The sequence below is a fragment of the Rhinoraja longicauda genome, chromosome 6 (assembly GCF_053455715.1).
Source record: "Rhinoraja longicauda isolate Sanriku21f chromosome 6, sRhiLon1.1, whole genome shotgun sequence".
NCBI classification, from domain to species: Eukaryota; Metazoa; Chordata; class Chondrichthyes; order Rajiformes; family Arhynchobatidae; genus Rhinoraja; species Rhinoraja longicauda.
In genome coordinates this window covers 9,810,455-9,828,434 of record NC_135958.1, presented here as the reverse complement: position 1 = coordinate 9,828,434, position 17,980 = coordinate 9,810,455, and the positions used below count along the sequence as shown (strand labels likewise).

The 17,980-nt window shown below is 45.3% G+C and overlaps 1 protein-coding gene across 6 annotated transcripts in view; it reads right to left on the bottom strand.

Annotated features, from left to right (window-relative positions):
• Positions 1-10,105: 10,105 nt before the first annotated feature.
• neto2a (neuropilin (NRP) and tolloid (TLL)-like 2a) overlaps positions 10,106-17,980 on the bottom strand; it is a 44,172-nt gene continuing 36,297 nt past the window's right edge. For all 6 annotated transcript variants that reach the window (XM_078400436.1, XM_078400439.1, XM_078400438.1 and 3 more), the window contains one exon: positions 10,106-11,318. In XM_078400436.1, coding sequence (XP_078256562.1) covers positions 10,735-11,318 — 584 coding nt within the window. In that variant the 3' untranslated portion in view covers positions 10,106-10,734. The remainder of the gene's footprint in view (positions 11,319-17,980) is intronic.

Here is a 17,980-nt window from a genome sequence, read left to right as displayed (position 1 = left end):
TAAAGACTTCACTGAAGATCGAACAACAGTCTAACTAAAAGGAAGCTTTAGACGTACAAAGATTGCATCCACCAATTTTTGAAGAAGAGTATGTCAGAGAGCCATTAATCATAAGATCATAAGTGATAGGAGCAGAATTAGGCCATTCGGCCCATTCAGCCTACTCTGCCGTTCAATCATGGCTGATCTATCTCTCCCTCCTAACCCCATTTTCCTGCCTTCTCCCCATAACCCCTGACACCCGTACAAATCAAGAATCTATCTATCTCTGCTTTAGAAATATCCACTGACATGGCCTCCACAGCCTTCTGTGGCAAAGAATTCTACAGATTCATCACTCTCTGACTAAAGAAATTCCTCTTCATCTCCTTCCTAAAAGAACGTCCTTTAATTCTGAGGCTACGACCTCTGGTCCTAGATTCTCCCATCCTCTCCACATCCAAGTGTCAATACAGCGTGTGGTGCAGTAATTTACCATGTGGGGCACATCATTGAATAAAGGTGTCGACGTGAGACTGAGGGAAGACCTGAAAAAATGAAAGTCATACAGTAATATATTTCTAGATATTTTCCAGGAGACTTTGACAGTATCCTACTGACTCTTTGAAGTCCTTGACAGTTAGAACTTTTTTGCCCCAGAGTGGAAATATCAGATACAAAGCTTTTCACTGTACCTCGGTACATGTGACAATAAACTAAACTGAACAGGGGCTCGAGGGCATAGCTTTAAGGTGGGAATGGGCAAAGTTTAAAGGAGATGTGTGGGGCAGGTTTTTTGTACTTAGACAGTGGAGAATGCCTGGATAGAGGTGCTCTGGTGGTGGTGGTAAAGGCAGATACGATAGTGGTGTTTAGCTAGGCATGTGAATATGTGGAGGGAAATGGATCAGGTGCAGACAGAGGAGATTAGATTAACCTGGCATCATGTTTGTCATGATGTGGGCTAAAGAGTCTGTTCCTGTACTCTACTGTTCAATGTTCTCTGTGAAAAAGCATATGATTCGTATCCTAGTCCCACACAATCCCCATTCTTTAAAACCTGAATATTTCCACATTGCCCTTTCCAAAAAATTGAAGTAGCACTGTTGATGCAATGTCTTTGTTCCAATTACATGAATCATTTCTATCTCTGGCACAATCCCCTTTCAGCTTTAACAATCAGGCAGACAGATTCTTCCCAGTTTTGTCAAAGAAAAAATAAGCACCTTGTATTTATCATGCAGAAAGTGAGTTTTGAATTTAACATCAAAACGACGAAAGTCTTGACTCATAAATTTGTTACATTTCTATATGTTTTCAAGGAGGCTTTGACATTATCCTACTGACTCTTTGAAGTCCTTGACAGCTCAAATTGGGGGAAATTTTTGGGGTGGCATTGAGCACCTTGTGTCCATAGATGCAGAAGTCCCAGAAGCTCAATGTAAAACTGCACCACCTCACAATCTCAAACAAAAGGGCACTCTTGCGATACCACAACTAACATCTGTCCCTCAACCAACACCATGAAGAAACATTCATTTTAACTTGTCATCACTATTTTGCTAAAGGCAGACACAAACTGCTGGAGTAACTCAGCGGGTCAGGCAGCATCTCTGGAGAAAATGGATAGGGGATGTTGTGGGTCGGAACCCTTCTTCAGACCTGACCGCACAAACCAACCCCCCTTCTATTGACTCCATTTATACCTCACGCTGCCTCGACCAGGCCAGCAGCAATAATCAAGGACCAGTCGCACCCTGGCCACTCCCTCTTCTCCCCTCCCATCAGGCAAAAGGTATAGAAGTGTGAAAACACACACCTCCAGATTCAGGAACAGTTTCTTCCCAGCTGTTGTCAGGCAATTGAATCATCCTACCACAGCCAGAGAGCAGTGCTGAACTGCTATCTACCTCATTGGTGACCCTCGGACTATCCTTGATTGGACTTTGCTGGCTTTACCTTGCACTGAACGTTATTCCCTTATCATGATGCATCTAAACACTGTAAATGACTCGATTGTAATCATGTTTTGCCTTTCTGCAGACTGGTTAGCACGCAACAACAGCTTTTCACTGTACCTCGGTACATGTGACAATAAACTAAACTAAATTATTCTTTAGCTCCAGAGATGCTGCCTGGCCCACTGAGTTACTCCAGCAGTTTGTGTCTATCTTCGGTACAAACCAGCACCTGCATCAATATTTTGCCATTTGCTCCAAAGACGTACAGGTATGTAGGTTAATTGGCTGGGTAAATGTAAAAATTGTCCCTAGTGTGTGTAGGATAGTGTTAATAGTGTTAGTGTGCAGGGATCGCTGGGCGGCGCGGACTTGGTGAGCCGAAAAGGCCTGTTTTCGCGCTGTATATATATGATATGATATATGATATGATATGATATGCTGGATTTTGAGATGTGGAAATTAGCTGCAACTTGTTCAACTATACATTAATGACCACGTATCAAATGTGCTTAATTAGCTGTGAATCGCTATGAAATATACGAAAGGGCACTGAAGGTTTGCACACTACAAAATTCCAATTGATGCCTAGTTAATTTCTCTTTGTGATGTTGACTGAGGACGGATATCAGATGTGGTACTGTAAAAATTCTCTGACTTTGAAATGATGCCAAAGGATCCTTCACATTCACTTGAGAGGGCAGTCAGAAGGCAGCCAGCATCATCAAGGACCCACACCACCCTGGCTACATTCTCATGTCACTCCTGCCACCGGGAAGAAGGTACAGGAGTCTACATCATCGTCACTTTTTTGCATGTCTTTCATTCCTTGTTCTTTATCTCTCTACATCATCGTCTATATCTCTCGTTTCCCTTATCCCCAACCAGTCTGGAGAAGGGTCTCAACCCATTCCTTCTCTCCAGAGATGCTGCCTGACCCACTGAGTTACTCCAGCATTTTGTGCCCATCACAGGAGTCTGAAAACTTGACTTCCAGGCTCAAGAACAACTTCTTTCCAACGACCAACATGACCCTTACCACTAACTCAACATCTATGGACTGTGAATTTGGTTGCAATTTGAACTTCGGTTTCTGCACTCTAATGGTTACCTAATATTACTGTTATTAATTTACTGTATTATTGATTATTATATATTTATTTGAGTGTCATCGAATTAACAAAAGTGTTAAGCTGAAGAAGGGTCTCGACCCGAAATGTTTCCCATCCCTTCTCTCCAGAGATGCTGCCTGTCCCGCTGAGTTACCCCAGCATTTTGTGTCTATCGCCATAAGTAAGAATTCCATTGTTTTGTTGCTGGTGAGGATGACAATTAAACACTCTTGGCTCCCTTGAGGAGATTCACAGAGGGGGAGCAGTGCGAGAAGGTTCTCACAGACCACCCTTTCTTGGGTCTTGATCCAAAACGTCACCTATCCACATTTTCCAGAGATGCTGCCTGACCCGCTGAGTTACTCCAGCATTCTGTGTCCTTTCTTGATTCTTGTAATCACAGCCAATAGTTCAATCGAATACTGAATATCTCTACATTGTCAGAGAAATGTCTTTTAGTTTAAAGATGAAACCTTTTTTATTTAGAAGTGTAAAATATCCATCAGCCAAGAGAAAATGGAGTGTTTTTCAACGATACGATATGATAGAACTTTATTTATCCCGGGAGGAAAATTGATCTGCCAACAGTCATAATACACGATATATATGAAACATGAAATGAAAGTAATGAGTGGAAAGAATTGGGGATGTGCAAAGATTGTGGGGGGGAGGGGGGGGTGGTGGGGGGAGGGGAGTCAGTCTACCCCACAACAGAAGGGGGAGGAGTTGTACAGTTTGATAGCCACAGGGAAGAAGGATCTCCTGTGGCGTTCTGTCCTGCATCTTGGTGGAACCAGTCTGTTGCTGAAGGTGCTCCTCAGGTTGGCCAGCGTGTCACGGAGGGGGTGAGCTGTATTGTCCAAGATGCTCCGCAGTTTGAGGAGCTTCCTCCCCTCCAAGGCCTTCCAGTGTTCTGATGAACTTTTAATCGGCCAACTGATTATTCATTCAGAGCATTACATCAGTCAGAGCAAGCCGTGCATATATTACACAATCATTTGCCTGAAAAACACTGGTTCTGCTTCTAAAGATAATTCACTATCCTTACAGCACTTTCGAAATACCGGAGAATATGAGAGGCTGCACAGAAATACAGGCAGTGTTTCATCAATAGATTTATTTAAAAATGTACTCACAAATTTAAAGTAAATGCACCTTTCTGTGAAGAACATCATTTTGTAATTTTATGCACTCCCGAATCTCTTAACAGCGCTCCTTTAAGGCGTAAAATGTGATATTATCGGCTGTTATTGCAAGGTCATATGTTTGATATCTAAAAGGTTAAGTAAATTAAGGATATTAAAGGATGGAAGTGGAAGTGATTGCAACATCTGTGACATTAAATGAAAACTGTTTTCCTCTTCAAAATCCCCAAGAATTCCAGTTCGCTAATGAAAAAAAATTGCACCTAAATTAGGTAATTAATATTAATTATAACTCAAATAATCACTTGGCACTGTTGATTAGAGTCATGCAAATGCTGAGCTGACACATCACCACCTGTTACTTTCACTCTGTATAAATTACCTGCTTTTACTCAGCCAAGTAAGAGTGGCACAGCGGGGAAAGCTGCTGCCTCACAACGTCAGAGACCCGGGTTCGATCCTGGCCTCGGGTGCTGTTTGTGTGGAGTGTGCACGTTCTCTGTGTGACTGCGTGGGTTTCTTCCAGGTGCTGGAATTTAGAAGGATGACAGGGGATCTTATCATATATCATATATCTACAGCCGGAAACAGGCCTTTTCGGCCCTCCAAGTCCGTGCCGCCCAGCGATCCCCGCACATTAACACTATCCTACACCCACTAGGGACAATTTTTACATTTACCCAGCCAATTAACCTACATACCTGTACGTCTTATAGAACCATATAACATTCTTCAGGGATTGGACAGGCTAGATGCAGGAAAAATGTTCCCAAAGACGTACAGGTATGTAGGTTAATTGGCTGGGTAAATGTAAAAAAAAAAAAAATTGTCCCTAGTGGGTGTAGGATAGTGTTAATGTACGGGGATCGCTGGGCGGCACGGACTTGGTGGGCCGAAAAGGCCTGTTTCCGGCTGTATATATATGATATGATATGATATGATGTTGGGGGAGTCTAGAACCAGGGGTCAAAGTTTAAGAATAAGGGGTAGGCCATTTAGGACTGAGATGATGAGGAAAATCTTTTTCAGCCAGAGTTGTAAATCTGTGGAATTCTCTGCCACAGAAGGCAGTTGTGGCCAATTTACTGGATGTTTTCAAGAGAGATTTCGCTCTCAGGGCTAATGGAATCAAGGGTTATGGGGAGAAAGCAGGAACGGGGTACTGATTTTGGATGATCAGCCATGATCATATTGAATGGTGGTGCTGGCTCGAAGGGCCGAATGGCTACTCCTGCACCTATTTTCTATGTTTCTATGCTCCAGTTTTCTCCCAAAGAGATGCGGGTTTGTAAATTGATTGGCCTCTGTAAATTGCCCTAGTTTGTAAGGAGTGGATGTGAAAGTGGGATAACATCAAACTAGTGTGAACGAGTGATCGATGGTCGGCATTGACTCGGTGGGCCGAAGGGCCTATTTCAGTGCTGTTTCTTTCAATCATCTCAGTTCAATCAACTTATTCAGGGGTTATGGGGAGAAGGCAGGAGAATGAGGTGGAGGGGGAGGGTTAGATCAGCCATGATTGAATGGCGGAGTAGACTTGAGGGGCAGAATGGCCTAATTCTGCTCCTGTCACTTCTGAACTCTTCATATTTAGCACATTTCACAATGTTCACCTATTTTCCATAAGCATGAGACTATTTCCCATTGTTAGTGGGTTTACTTTAAAGAGTGAAGATTGTGTATCATAACAATCAATAAAATTAATGGATATGTCATGGTTTGTGTAGACGGAGAAGGACAGGTGGAATTTGAAAAGCATGTTCAACTTTCTACACACCTGGCAGCTGAAAAATAATATTGATTCCATTTTTGAAAAGCAACTTGCAAAAGTTTTTCAGTTGAATAAATGTGTGTTGATTTAATTTATTTTGTTCTCTTTCTTCAAGGTTCTCTTGCTCTGCCTGAGGAGATGCACCAATCTAAAGACCGTTGAATGGAGAAATAATCCTCTGAAAGGTTACTTGTAGAATACTAATGAATATGGAGTTATGGAGATGATTTAAATGTCTCCAACATCACTCACTCTTCACAGGGTGTGCCGATGTATTTGAAGCTTGTGTTATTGGTAGCACTTGCGATGTTACTGCTTTGCAAACTGACAATTATTGCAGAATGTAACCTTTACTGACATTCTGGGATAAGAGTTTTGAAGTAACTCAGCAGGTCAGGCAGCATCTGTGGAGGAAAGGGATAGGTGACATTTTGTGTCTATCTTCGGTTTAAACCGGCATCTGCAGTTCCTTCTTACACACAAGGTATGTGTAGGAATGGGAGGGAGAATTAAAGTGTCTGGCAACCGGGAGATCAGATACTGTAGGTTCAGGCGGGCTGAGCGAAGGTGTTCAGCGAAACGATTGTCCAGTATGCGTTTGGTCTCGCCGATGTATACGAGTTCACATCTTGAACAACGGATGCAGTGGATGAAGATGGAGGAGGTGCAAGTGAACCTCTGCCTAACCTGAAATGACTGTCGGGGTCCCTGGACAGAGTCGAGTTTAGTTTAGTTTAGTTTAGTTTAGAGATACAGCACAGAAACAGGCTCTTCAACCCACTGAGTCCGTGCCGACCAGCGATCCCCATACACTCGCACTATCCTACACACACTAGGGCCAATTTACAATTTTTATCAAAGCCAAATAGCCTACAAACCTGTACGTCTTTGGAGTCTTGGAGGAAGCTGGAGCACTCAGAGAAAACCCACGTGGTCACAGAGAGAAGGTAGAAACTCAGATCAGACAGCACCCGTAGTCAGGATCGAACCCATGTCTCTGGCGCTGTGAGGCAGCGACTCTGCCACTGCACCACCCTGCTGGCCCTCCAGCACTTTGTGTCTTTTTTTGGTCTGAACCAGCATCTGCAGTTTCTTGTGTCTCAATGGATTTTCTACTTAGCACTGACCAGTGCCAACCAGTCACAAACTGTGCACCTGAGATTTCAATGCAAATCGAAGTGAAGTGAGGGTGCTTTGTTTTACAGAGGGACAGAACTTCATTCCACATCACAAGTCAGGAAAGCAGTGTGGCGTTTGGGTGCAGAATGACAATGGTGGATATTTTGCTTCACCAAATTACCCGAATACTTACCCTGACAACAGAGAATGCATCTACATTCTGGAAGGTAATGTAATCTCCAGTTATCTGAAGGTCAGAGTTGATGCCCAATGAAGATCTTTTCACATTATGAATCGGGGATCAACTGCAGTACTTATTTGAACAATGACTCCACATGATTTAGTTTTTTTAGTTGAGAGGTACAGAGTGGAAAAAGGCCCTTCAGGATGTTGGTGACCAGTGATCACTCGTTCACACTAGTTCCATGTTATCCCACTTTCTCATCCACTCCCTACACACTAGGGGCAGTTTACAGAGACCAATTCACCTACAAACACGCACGTCTTTGGGATGTGGGAAGAAACCGGAGGAAACCCACGTGGTCGCAGGGGGAACGTGCAAACTCTACACACAGACAGCTCCAGAGGTCGGGATGGAACCCGGGTCTCTGGCGAAGTGAGGCAGCGGCTCTACCCGCTGCACCACTACGCCGGCACGTCTCTGGTACCACCATGGATATTTCCTCCTTTGATAATCGTGAAGCTTTATGTAAGTCTGGCCTAAGGAGAACTATTTTTATTGAAAAGACAGAGACAAAATGCTGGAGTAACTCAGCGGGTCAGGCAGCATCTGTGGAGAAAAGGAATTGTTGACAATTGTTGAAAAGGGATAGGTGATGTTTCGGGTTGAAACCCTTCTTTGGACTGAAAGATAAAAGTTTGGGGTGGGCACTGGAGGCGAGAAAAGACCAGAACAAAACAGGGCCGGGTAACGTTGACCTCAGTGGAGTCCATAAAGGGTCCATTGTTGACTGGGGAAGATGTCCTAACGACATGGATACGAGGTTGCGAACCGTAGAAATAGTAGATAGAAACACAATGCTGGAGTAACTCAGCGGGTCAGGCAGCATCTCTGGAGAAAAGGAATAGATGATGTTTCGGGTCGAGACCCTTCTTCAGTCTGAGAGACAGGGGAAAAGGAAACAAGAGATTATAGACGTTGATGTAGAGAGATATAGAACAAATGTATGAAAGATATGCAAAAAAGTAACGATGTTCAAGGAAACGGCCCATTGTTGGCTGTGGGCTGGGTGTTAACGCGTTATACAGACAATGACACTCACCAGTACGACAATGAACCTAGCAGGATAAGAAACTGGGTGGGGAAGTGAGGCGCCAACAGGCCAAGGGTAGAGAGAAAACATGAGTAAAATACAGGGTGATGTCATTTGCTGGTTGACCAAGGAAGGCCCGCAGAAACCTGGGACTCGCCTGAATCAGGCACCGCTCATAACACCTGGAGCGGGGACCAGACCTGGAAAATGGCAGCAAAACATAGTGCCTCTTGCATGCGGGCTCAGTAGATTGTTTGTGTACAATCGCCAATCGGGGTTGATACGGCAATATTCCACTGGACTGTTTGTAAAAAAAGAATTTCACCATGAGGTGCACTTTGCACATGTGACAAGAAAACGTCATTGACCATTGAGTGCCGGAGTAACTCAGCGGGTCATAAGGCCATAAGTTCTCGGAGCAGAATTAGACCATTCAGCCCATCAAGTCTACTCTGCCACTCAATCACGGCTGATCTATCTCTCCCTCCTCACCCCATTCTCCTGCTTTCACACCAGAAACCCTGACACCGGTACTAATCAAGAATCTATCTATCGCTGCCTTAAAAATATCAATTGACTTGGCCTCCACAGCCTTCTGTGGCAAAGAATTCCACAGATTCACCACCCTCTGACTAAAGAAATTCCTCCTCAGTTCCTTCCTAAAGGAACGTCCTTTAATTCTGAGGCTGTGATCTCTGGTCCTAGACTCTCCCATTAGTGGAAACATCCTCTCCACATCCACTCTATCCAAGCCTTTCACTATTCGGTATGTTTCAATGAGGTCCCCCCTCATTCTCCTAAACTCCAACGAGTACAGGCCCAGTGCCGTCAAATGCTCATCATATGTTAACCCACTCATTCCTGGGATCATTCTTGTAAACCTCCTCTTGACCCTCTCCAGAGCCAGCACATCCTTCCTCAGATATGATGCCCAAAACTGCTCACAATATACGGGCTTATAACGCCTTAGAGACCCTCAGCATTACACCCCTGTTTTTGTATACAAGCCCTCTTGAAATAAATGCTTGCATTGCATTTGCCTTACTTACTACTGATTCGACTTGCAAGGTAACTTTTTGGGAATCCCACATCAGCACTCCCAAATCCATTTGCACCTCCGATTTCTGGATTCTCTCCCCATTTCGAAAATAGTCTACGTCTTTATTTCTACGACCAATATGCATGACTCTGCATTTTGCTATACCATATTCCATCTGCCACTTCTCTGTCCACTCTCCAAACCTGTCCAAGTCCTTCTGCAGAGCCCCTGCTTTCTTCACACTACCTGCCCCTCCACCTATTTTCATATCATCTGCAAACTTGAATGGTCAGGCAGCATCTCTGGTGAAAATGGAAAGGTTGATGGGACCCTTCTTCAGACTGATTGTAGGTTGGGGGGGGGGGGGTTGTGGTGGGGAATGGGGGCGGGGGGGGGGGATGGGTGGGGGGGGGGGTCGGAGCCAAGAAATAAAAGGGACGAAAAAGTAAAGAAAATGGTCTTTTCGTGCTTCTGGGTGCCCCCACTACAGTCAGTCTAAAGAAGGGTCCTGACCCAAAACATCACCTATCTATGTCTCCAGAGATGCTGCCTGACCTGCTGAGATACTCCAGCATTTAGTGTCTGACTTGCCTGTTGCAGTTGAGATACAATAGAGCTCTTGAAATATATCTCCGATCCGTCATGATTGGGTCACTAAAGTATGACATTTTGCAAATTGTGTTGTCAATAGTATATGCAAAGATATCCTTTTACATTTCAACAAGCTTTTTATTTGAACTGGCAATTACACAATTCCATGAGTGCACTAACGACAACTTTATTCACTTCATTTAAATGATCTAAATAACATGGTTGATTAACTTGTTGAAAAAAACCCAAGCAATAACAAAGAGAAGATGTTGCCATTCCAAAACATCAACTAGCAGGATCAAAAAATTATTGTTTCCTTTTTAAGTTAAAAAAAAAGACTATTTGAAAGAAATCTTGATGCTAATGTAATGCTGTTTTCATCTTTGTATGCATAAGTTGAAATACTTCCCTGCAGTAAACTGGGGCAGTTAGTGGCCTGGTCAAAAAAATAAATCTGTAGCTTATTTACAGTATGTAATCAGAAAGCCACACAACACCAACAAGCTTCAGAACACAATTAAAAGTCTGTTATCGAGAATTGTTTTGTTGGCAGTTCACCTTGCAGAAAGTCGATGGGGTTCAGGCAAGTATAGTCCCACTGTCACCACGGCGTTTGGCAGTGAGCTGATAACTGGACGGATGTTAAAACGTTAAAACAGATGAGATGTCCAAGTGTCAAAGCAGCATTTTCAAGAGAAAAACGAACCCACCAGAAAGTGCTCAGTAAATGGCGTAGCAGTTCAGTCTTAAAAGTCAATGGACATTGAACGCTGAACAGTATCATTTCTGCCCCGCACGTAGATGTCAGAAGGAATCTCCTCCATCACTCTGTCTTCTATGACTCGTTCTGGACTGTCCTGTGAGTGTTTTAAAGTGTAGCAGCTTTTCTTGAAGGTGCTGTTAAAGGTTTTCATCGGCTGAGGCTGAGAGAAGTCATTCTGGAAGGGCAGATCCATGGAGCTTAGATTAGTCCTGCTTTGCTTGATGTTTGGGGGCTGAGATCCACAGTGGTGGTCGTGGATGCACCGAGACGCACTGGAGGAGGATCGCCGCAGTTTATGGTAGTTCTCAAAGTCTTCCGACAAATTGGCTAAATCCACTGTGATCTCTTTGTCCCTCAGCGAGAAAAGTTCGTAGTGGGGCGGGTCGAACACCTCCTGAAATCCCGACTTGTTCAACGCTGCTTTGCGGGCTAAAACCTTTTTGCGAGGCTGTTTCACTTGGACCAGGACGGAAATGACAAGAAGAACCAGAACGACTCCAGCTGAAATGCCGATGACTGTCCCGTGAGTCTTGGTTATCAGGTGAAAGAGGCCAGGGGTTTTCTTTTCTGTAAAGCACAGGTGAAACCATCAATGACCCAGAAATAGCCACTATTCACTCCCAGCATGACAAATGGTCCTTACATTATATACATGACTTTATTCCGTGGAGCACAGAAGGCTGAGGAATGATCTTATAGAAGTGTATAAAATCATGAGGGGTACAGACAGTATGGGACAATAACTGCAGATGCTGGTACAAATGGAAGGTATTTATTCACAAAATGCTGGAGTAACTCAGCAGGTCAGGCAGCATCTCAGGAGAGAAGGAATGGGTGACGTTTCGGGTCGAGACCCTTCTTCAGACTGATGTCAAGGGGGCGGGACAACGGAAGGATATAGGTGGAGACAGGAAGATAGAGGGAGATCTGGGAAGGGGGAGGGGAAGAGAGGGACAGAGGAACTATCTAAAGTTGGAGAAGTCGACGTTCATACCGCTGGGCTGCAAACTGCCCAGGAGAAATATGAGGTGCTGTTCCTCCAACTTCCGGTGGGCCTCACTGTGGCACTGGAGGAGGCCCATGACAGAAAGGTCAGACTGGGAATGGGAGGGGGAGTTGAAGTGCTCGGCCACCGGGAAACCAGTTTGGCCAACACGGACCGAGCGCAGGTGTTGAGTGAAGCGATCGCCGAGCCTGCGTTTGGTCTCGCCGATGTAAATAAGTTGACATCTGGAGCAACGGATGCAATAGATGAGGTTGGAGGAGGTGCAGGTGAACCTCTGTCTCACCTGGAAAGACTGTTTGGGTCCTTGGATGGAGTTGAGGGGGGAGGTAAAGGGACAGGTGTTGCATCTCGAGCAGTTGCAGGGGAAAGTGCCCGGGGATGGGGTGGTTTGGGTAGGAAGGGACGAGTGGACCAGGGAGTTACGGAGGGAACAGTCAATGCGGAATGCAGAGAGGGGAGGGGATGGGAAGATATGGCCGGTGGTGGGGTCCCGTTGTAGGTGACGGAAATGTATAGAGGTATAGATAGGGTTCATACACAGGGGAGGAAAGTTAAGAACTAGGGGGCATAGTTTAGTTTAGTTTAGTTTCGTTTAGTTTGGAGATACAGCACGGAATATTCGAATATTATTTTAGAGATACAGCATAGGTTTAAGATGAGAGGGGAATGATTCAATGGGAAGCTGAGGGGCAACTTTTCCACACAGAGGGTGGTGGGTCTATGGAACGAACTTCCAAATGACGTACCATAACAACATATAAAAGACATTTGAGCAGGTATATGGATAGGAAAGGTTTAGAAGGATATGGGTGAAATGCAGGCAAATGGGACTGGTGTAGATGGGGCAGTGTGTAGGAAGGAACTGAGAAGCTGGTTTAAACCGAAGACAGACATAAAAAGCTGGCGTAACTCAGCGGGACAAGCAGCATCTCTGGAGAGAAGGAATGGGTGATTTTTCGGGTCGAGAACCTTTATCGGACCTTCTTCTTTGATGGGGCACCTTGGTCGGCATGGATGAGTTGGGCTGAAGGGCCTGTTTCCATGCTGCATAACTCTATGACTCTAAGTGAAGGATTAGATTGTTTTTCACCCATGGATGTTTGGGTCACATTGCCAGTTTCTGTACAATAAATATACTGTAATATTCTGAAACAGCATTTTCATTTTACATCGTTTCCCCATGCACCACCAGAAAATCCTTCTTCATTGCACACATTTGATTTTCCATTCATCATTTAATCAACCTGATCTTTGTTTTCCAAGTGTGGAACTGAGACATACAAGAGGGCATGGCTTTAATGTGAGAGGGGGAACATTTAAAGGAGACTAGACCAAGTGGACCTGTTGGGCCCAAACCACTCCTGCATTGGTGCAGCACCCTCTCCTCCTCCCCTCTCCACCCCCTCCCCCCCCTCTCCACCCCCACATCCTTCCTCACTCCCCCCTCCAGTCCTCTCTCCCCCTCCCACTCCCCTTCCCCCCTCCTCCACCTCCCTCCCCTCACCCTCCCCTCCCTCTCCCTCCCCTCCCCCCTTCCCCTCCCCCACTCCATCCCCCTCAACTCCCTTATCCACCCTCCTCCGCCCTCCCTCCCACCACCCTCCTCCCTCCCTCCCTCCCTCACCCCTCCCTTCCTAGGATTTAAACTTTAAAATATGAATAACAAAAATTATAACACTGATTTCAATTAAACTTCTTCCATTAGCACCAAAGGGACGACGGTGAGTAAGGTGGGCCTAAAATTGACACGCTATCGTGTACCATTTTGGCTGTAGTTCAGGAACAAATAAACAAACAAACAAACAAGATTTTTAGTATATAGACGAGCGGGGCAAGTTCTTTACATAGAGAGTGGTGGGCACCTGGAATGGGCTGCCAGAGGGGATGGTGGAAACAAACAAGACAGCGATGTTTCAGAGGTATTATCTTTTCTGCAAATTACAAGAATCCCAAGGTGAAAACATTAGCATCCTGGAAATATTTACAATTTCCACCTCTTCTCTCTTTATTTGACACCTTTTTGCCTCCTTTTCATCTCTTGCCTTTGTCCACTCATCTGCCACAGATACAGGGAATCGAGGGATATTGACCGCGTACAGGCAGATGGGATTACTTTAGATTGGCAACATGGTTGTGCCCTTTACCCTGTACCTGTACAGTGTGGATGGCCCAATTGTAATCATGTAAAATCTTTTCTTTGACTGGATCGCAGGCAAAAAAAGCTTTTCACTCGACCTCAGTACTTGTGACAATAATAAACTAAACTGAGTTACAACGCTCACAGAGCCAGAGACCCGGGTTCGATCCCGACTACGGGTGCTGTCTGTATGGAGTTTGTACGTTCTCCCTCTGACCTGTGTGGGGTTTCTCCGAGATTTAGATTTTTTTAGATTTAGAGATACAGCGCTGAAACAGGCCCTTCGGCCCACCGAGTCCGCGCCGCCCAGCGATCCCCGCACATTAACACTATCCAACACACACTAGGGACAATTTTTACATTTTACCCAGTCAATTAACCTACATACCTGCACGTCTTTGGAGTGTGGGAGGAAACCGAAGATCTCGGAGAAAACCCACGCAGGTCACGGGAAGAACGTACAAACTCCGTACAGACGGCGCCCGTAGTCAGGATCGAACCTGAGTCTCCGGCGCTGCATTCGCTGTAAGGCAGCAACTCTACCCCTGCGCCACCGTGCCGCCCAATCTTTGGTTTATTCCCACACTCTGAAGACTTGCAGGTATGTAGGTGAATTGGCTCAGTATAATTGTAAATTGTCCCTAGTGTGTGTAGGGTAGTGTTAATATGCGGCGATCGCTGGTCGGTGCAGACTCGGTGGGCCGAAGGGCCTGTTTCTGCGCTGTCTCTCTAAAGTAAACTAAACTAAGCTAAACATTTACTGTGCGTATTGTCACTGTGCATGCTGTCTCAATGACAATCTCAGCTCAAGAACTGAGGGGGTTCACCTGCTTTTGGCCTGACTACATTATTTGGATCAAAATCAGGCAAACTCTTTAAGAAGCACGCCAAACATCCATATGTCCACTTTAGGCTGGGCCTCATTGAAACGTACTGAATAGTGAAAGGTTTAGATAGGGTGGATGTGGAGAGGATGTTTCCACTAGTGGGAGAGTCTAGGACTAGAGGCCATAGCTTCAGAATTAAAGGACATTCTTTTAGGAAGGAGATGGGGAGAAATTTCTTTAGTCAGAGGGTGGTGAATCTGTGGAGGCCAAGTCATTGGATATTTCTAAGGCAGAGATAGATAGATTCTTGATTAGTACGGGTGTCAGAGGTTATGGGGAGAAGGGAGGAGAATGGGGTTAGGAGGGAGAGATAGATCGGCCATGATTGAATAGCGGAGTGGACTTGATGGGCCGAATGGCTTAATTCTACTCCTATTACTGATGACCTTATGACCCACTTTATCTGCCAGCACTGACCCAGAAAACGATCAATATTCAATTCTCAAATGTAAAATGTGTACCTCAGTCTCTCAGCTCTACTCTTGCAGCTAAAAGCCTTTCTAACTCTATTAATGTTACCATAAAGTGGGCCAATCAAGTGGTTAAATTCAACATGGATTCACTTAATACACCAGATTAACTTCCACTTAATTCCACTATAGTTGATCTGCAAAAAAAAAGGCTGTTCATTTACTCACTATTGAAAGTAGAGTTCTCAGAGAAAATTGCAAAGAGTTTTAATATCTTTTCATGCTTTTTTAAAAAATCATGCGTTTCTATACTTTATCAATGTAAGATCAACAGTGATCTCCTTGAGCTTTATGAATCAGCAGTAAAACTGTGGGATACTCAAAGTGACAGCAAATAATTACCATTCTTCAGAGAAAATTCACATCCATTATTGGAAGAACCATCAAAAGCAATTAGTCCTGCTGCACTCGCATATGCACTGCCCCGGTTTTTAAAAGAGTTTTTAGAAAATCGAAGTAATGTGGAATAATGGAGTTGGCTAAGCCTTATTAGTGCTCCGGCGTACATTTTCTGAGCTCTCTCAAAATGATCAGGCATCACATTCTCAGCGAATAACTCACAGCGCTCTCAGCTGGTACACACTTAAATTGGCATGACTCACACGAAGGTCTGCACCTTCCTTAATTATTTAATCAATCACAAGAACATGATAACAGTACAGGGGATGATGGATGAGTGCAGAATATAAATGCTTTATGGCAGGTCCATACAGGCATTACAGGAACAATTGTGGACAGAAGGATTAGGTGACGTTTCGGGTCGAAACCCTTCTTCAGACTTCAGTCTCAACCCAAAACGTCATTCCTTCTCTCCAGAGATGTGGCCTGGCCCGCTGAGTTACTCTAGTACTTTGTGTCTATTTTCGGTTTAAACCAGCATCTGCAGTTCCTTCCTACATAGGAACAATTGTAGTGGAAAAGCTGGTTTGGAACAAGGGAGGGACTAAGAGAGATTAAATATGATAGAGTAGCTCAACAGGTCAGGCAGCATTACCGGAGATCTTGGATAGGTGACGTTTCACAGAGTGCTGGAGTAACTCAGCGGGTCAGGCAGCATCTCGGGAGAACATGGATAGGTGACGTTTCACAGAGTGCTGGAGTAACTCAGCGGGTCAGGCAGCATCTCTGGAGAACATAGATGACATTTTTGGTCAGTACCCTTCTTCAGACTGATTGGAGCAGGGTGGAGAAAGCCGAAAAGGGAGGTAAGGGCAGGACAAAGTGTTACAAGTGAAAGGTGGATAGGGGAGGACACAGGCTGGAAGTGAAAAGGCGACAAAAGGTTATGAGATAATTAGAGGAGAGGTGTGAAATGTGAAGCCAGATTGAGGGATGTAGGTGCAAGGGGAGGGGGAGGGGGAGGGGGAGGGGGGGGGGGAATAAAGAATAGCAGGACAAAGCCAGACAAGGGAGCAGTCGAGTGATAGGTGGATACCAGCAGGTGTAAAACCAACATCTGCTGTTCCTTATATATCCTCTTAAATATTGACCTATTAGACTCTTTCTTTGCTTATTCTAATTGTTCTTGTTTTCTAAGACATGTTCCAAGTTGTTGTCTTTGCAATGAAGGAGGGGATGAGTTGGGTCTATGAAGCCAGATATTCTCCCAGTTCCTGATGTGGCAGGATTTGGCGAAGGGTGGGATGGAGTACTTGTGCATGGTAGACACAAAACGCTGGAGTAGCTCAGCGGGTCAGGCAGCATCTCGGGAGAGAAGGAATGGGTGACGTTTCGGGTTGAGACCCTTCTTCAGACTGATCACGTGCCTGGAGCGGGTTCATGCATGAAGCAACTCCTGTTGCTCCAGCTTCATCCGTTGCAGATGTAGAGCATCCTGGACAATACAGCTCACCCCCTCCATGACACACTGGTCAACCTGAGGAGCACCTTCAGCAACAGACTGGTTCCACCAAGATGCAGGACAGAACACCACAGGAGATCCTTCTTCCCTGTGGCTATCAAACTGTACAACCCCTCCCCCTTCTGTCATGGGTTAGACTGAGACTGACTCCTCCCTTCCCACCCCAATCTTTGCAGATCCCCCAAGCCTTTCCACTCATCCATTTAATTTCATGTTTCATGTATTTTGTGTTTTTATGACTGTTGGCAGATCAATTTCCTTCCTGGGGTAAATAAAGTTCTGTCGTATAGTTGACCTTGATCCTGACCACGTGGCTGGACACACACACGGACACGGTGGGCCACGGCCTGTCGAGGGGGGAAACTGCCAAGCCTGCCCCCGAAGACCAGAGACCAGAGAGGATGGAGCCAGTGACGACGGATGTGAGGAGCAAGGACAAGTAGGAGAGGGAACTACTCCTGGCCCTTCGCGCCCTCTAGGTCGGCTGCGGGAGGCACCCCCGTGGAACAAGAAAGGTGGATGGGCGAGGGGAGGGACGTGGGGGGTTCGCTGGTCGATCCAAACATCCAAGGAAAGTGACGGCTGGAGGCCCTGCAGCAGCTTGGGGCTCGCCTGGATCGGGCTCCGCTCATAAGAACTAGAGTGCGGACTGGACTTTGGCAGAGCCTTCACCTCTTGCATCCAGTCTCAGTGGGTTATTTCTGTACACTTTGCTACTCGACAACACCTCACTGAACTGTATGTGCAAAAAACGATTCTCTCTGAGTGTTTGCATATGTGACAAGAAAGCACCATTGACAATTGACCATGTGCCTGTCCAAGTGTCTTTTAAATGTTGTTTAATTAGCTGCCTCATCTACCTCCTCTG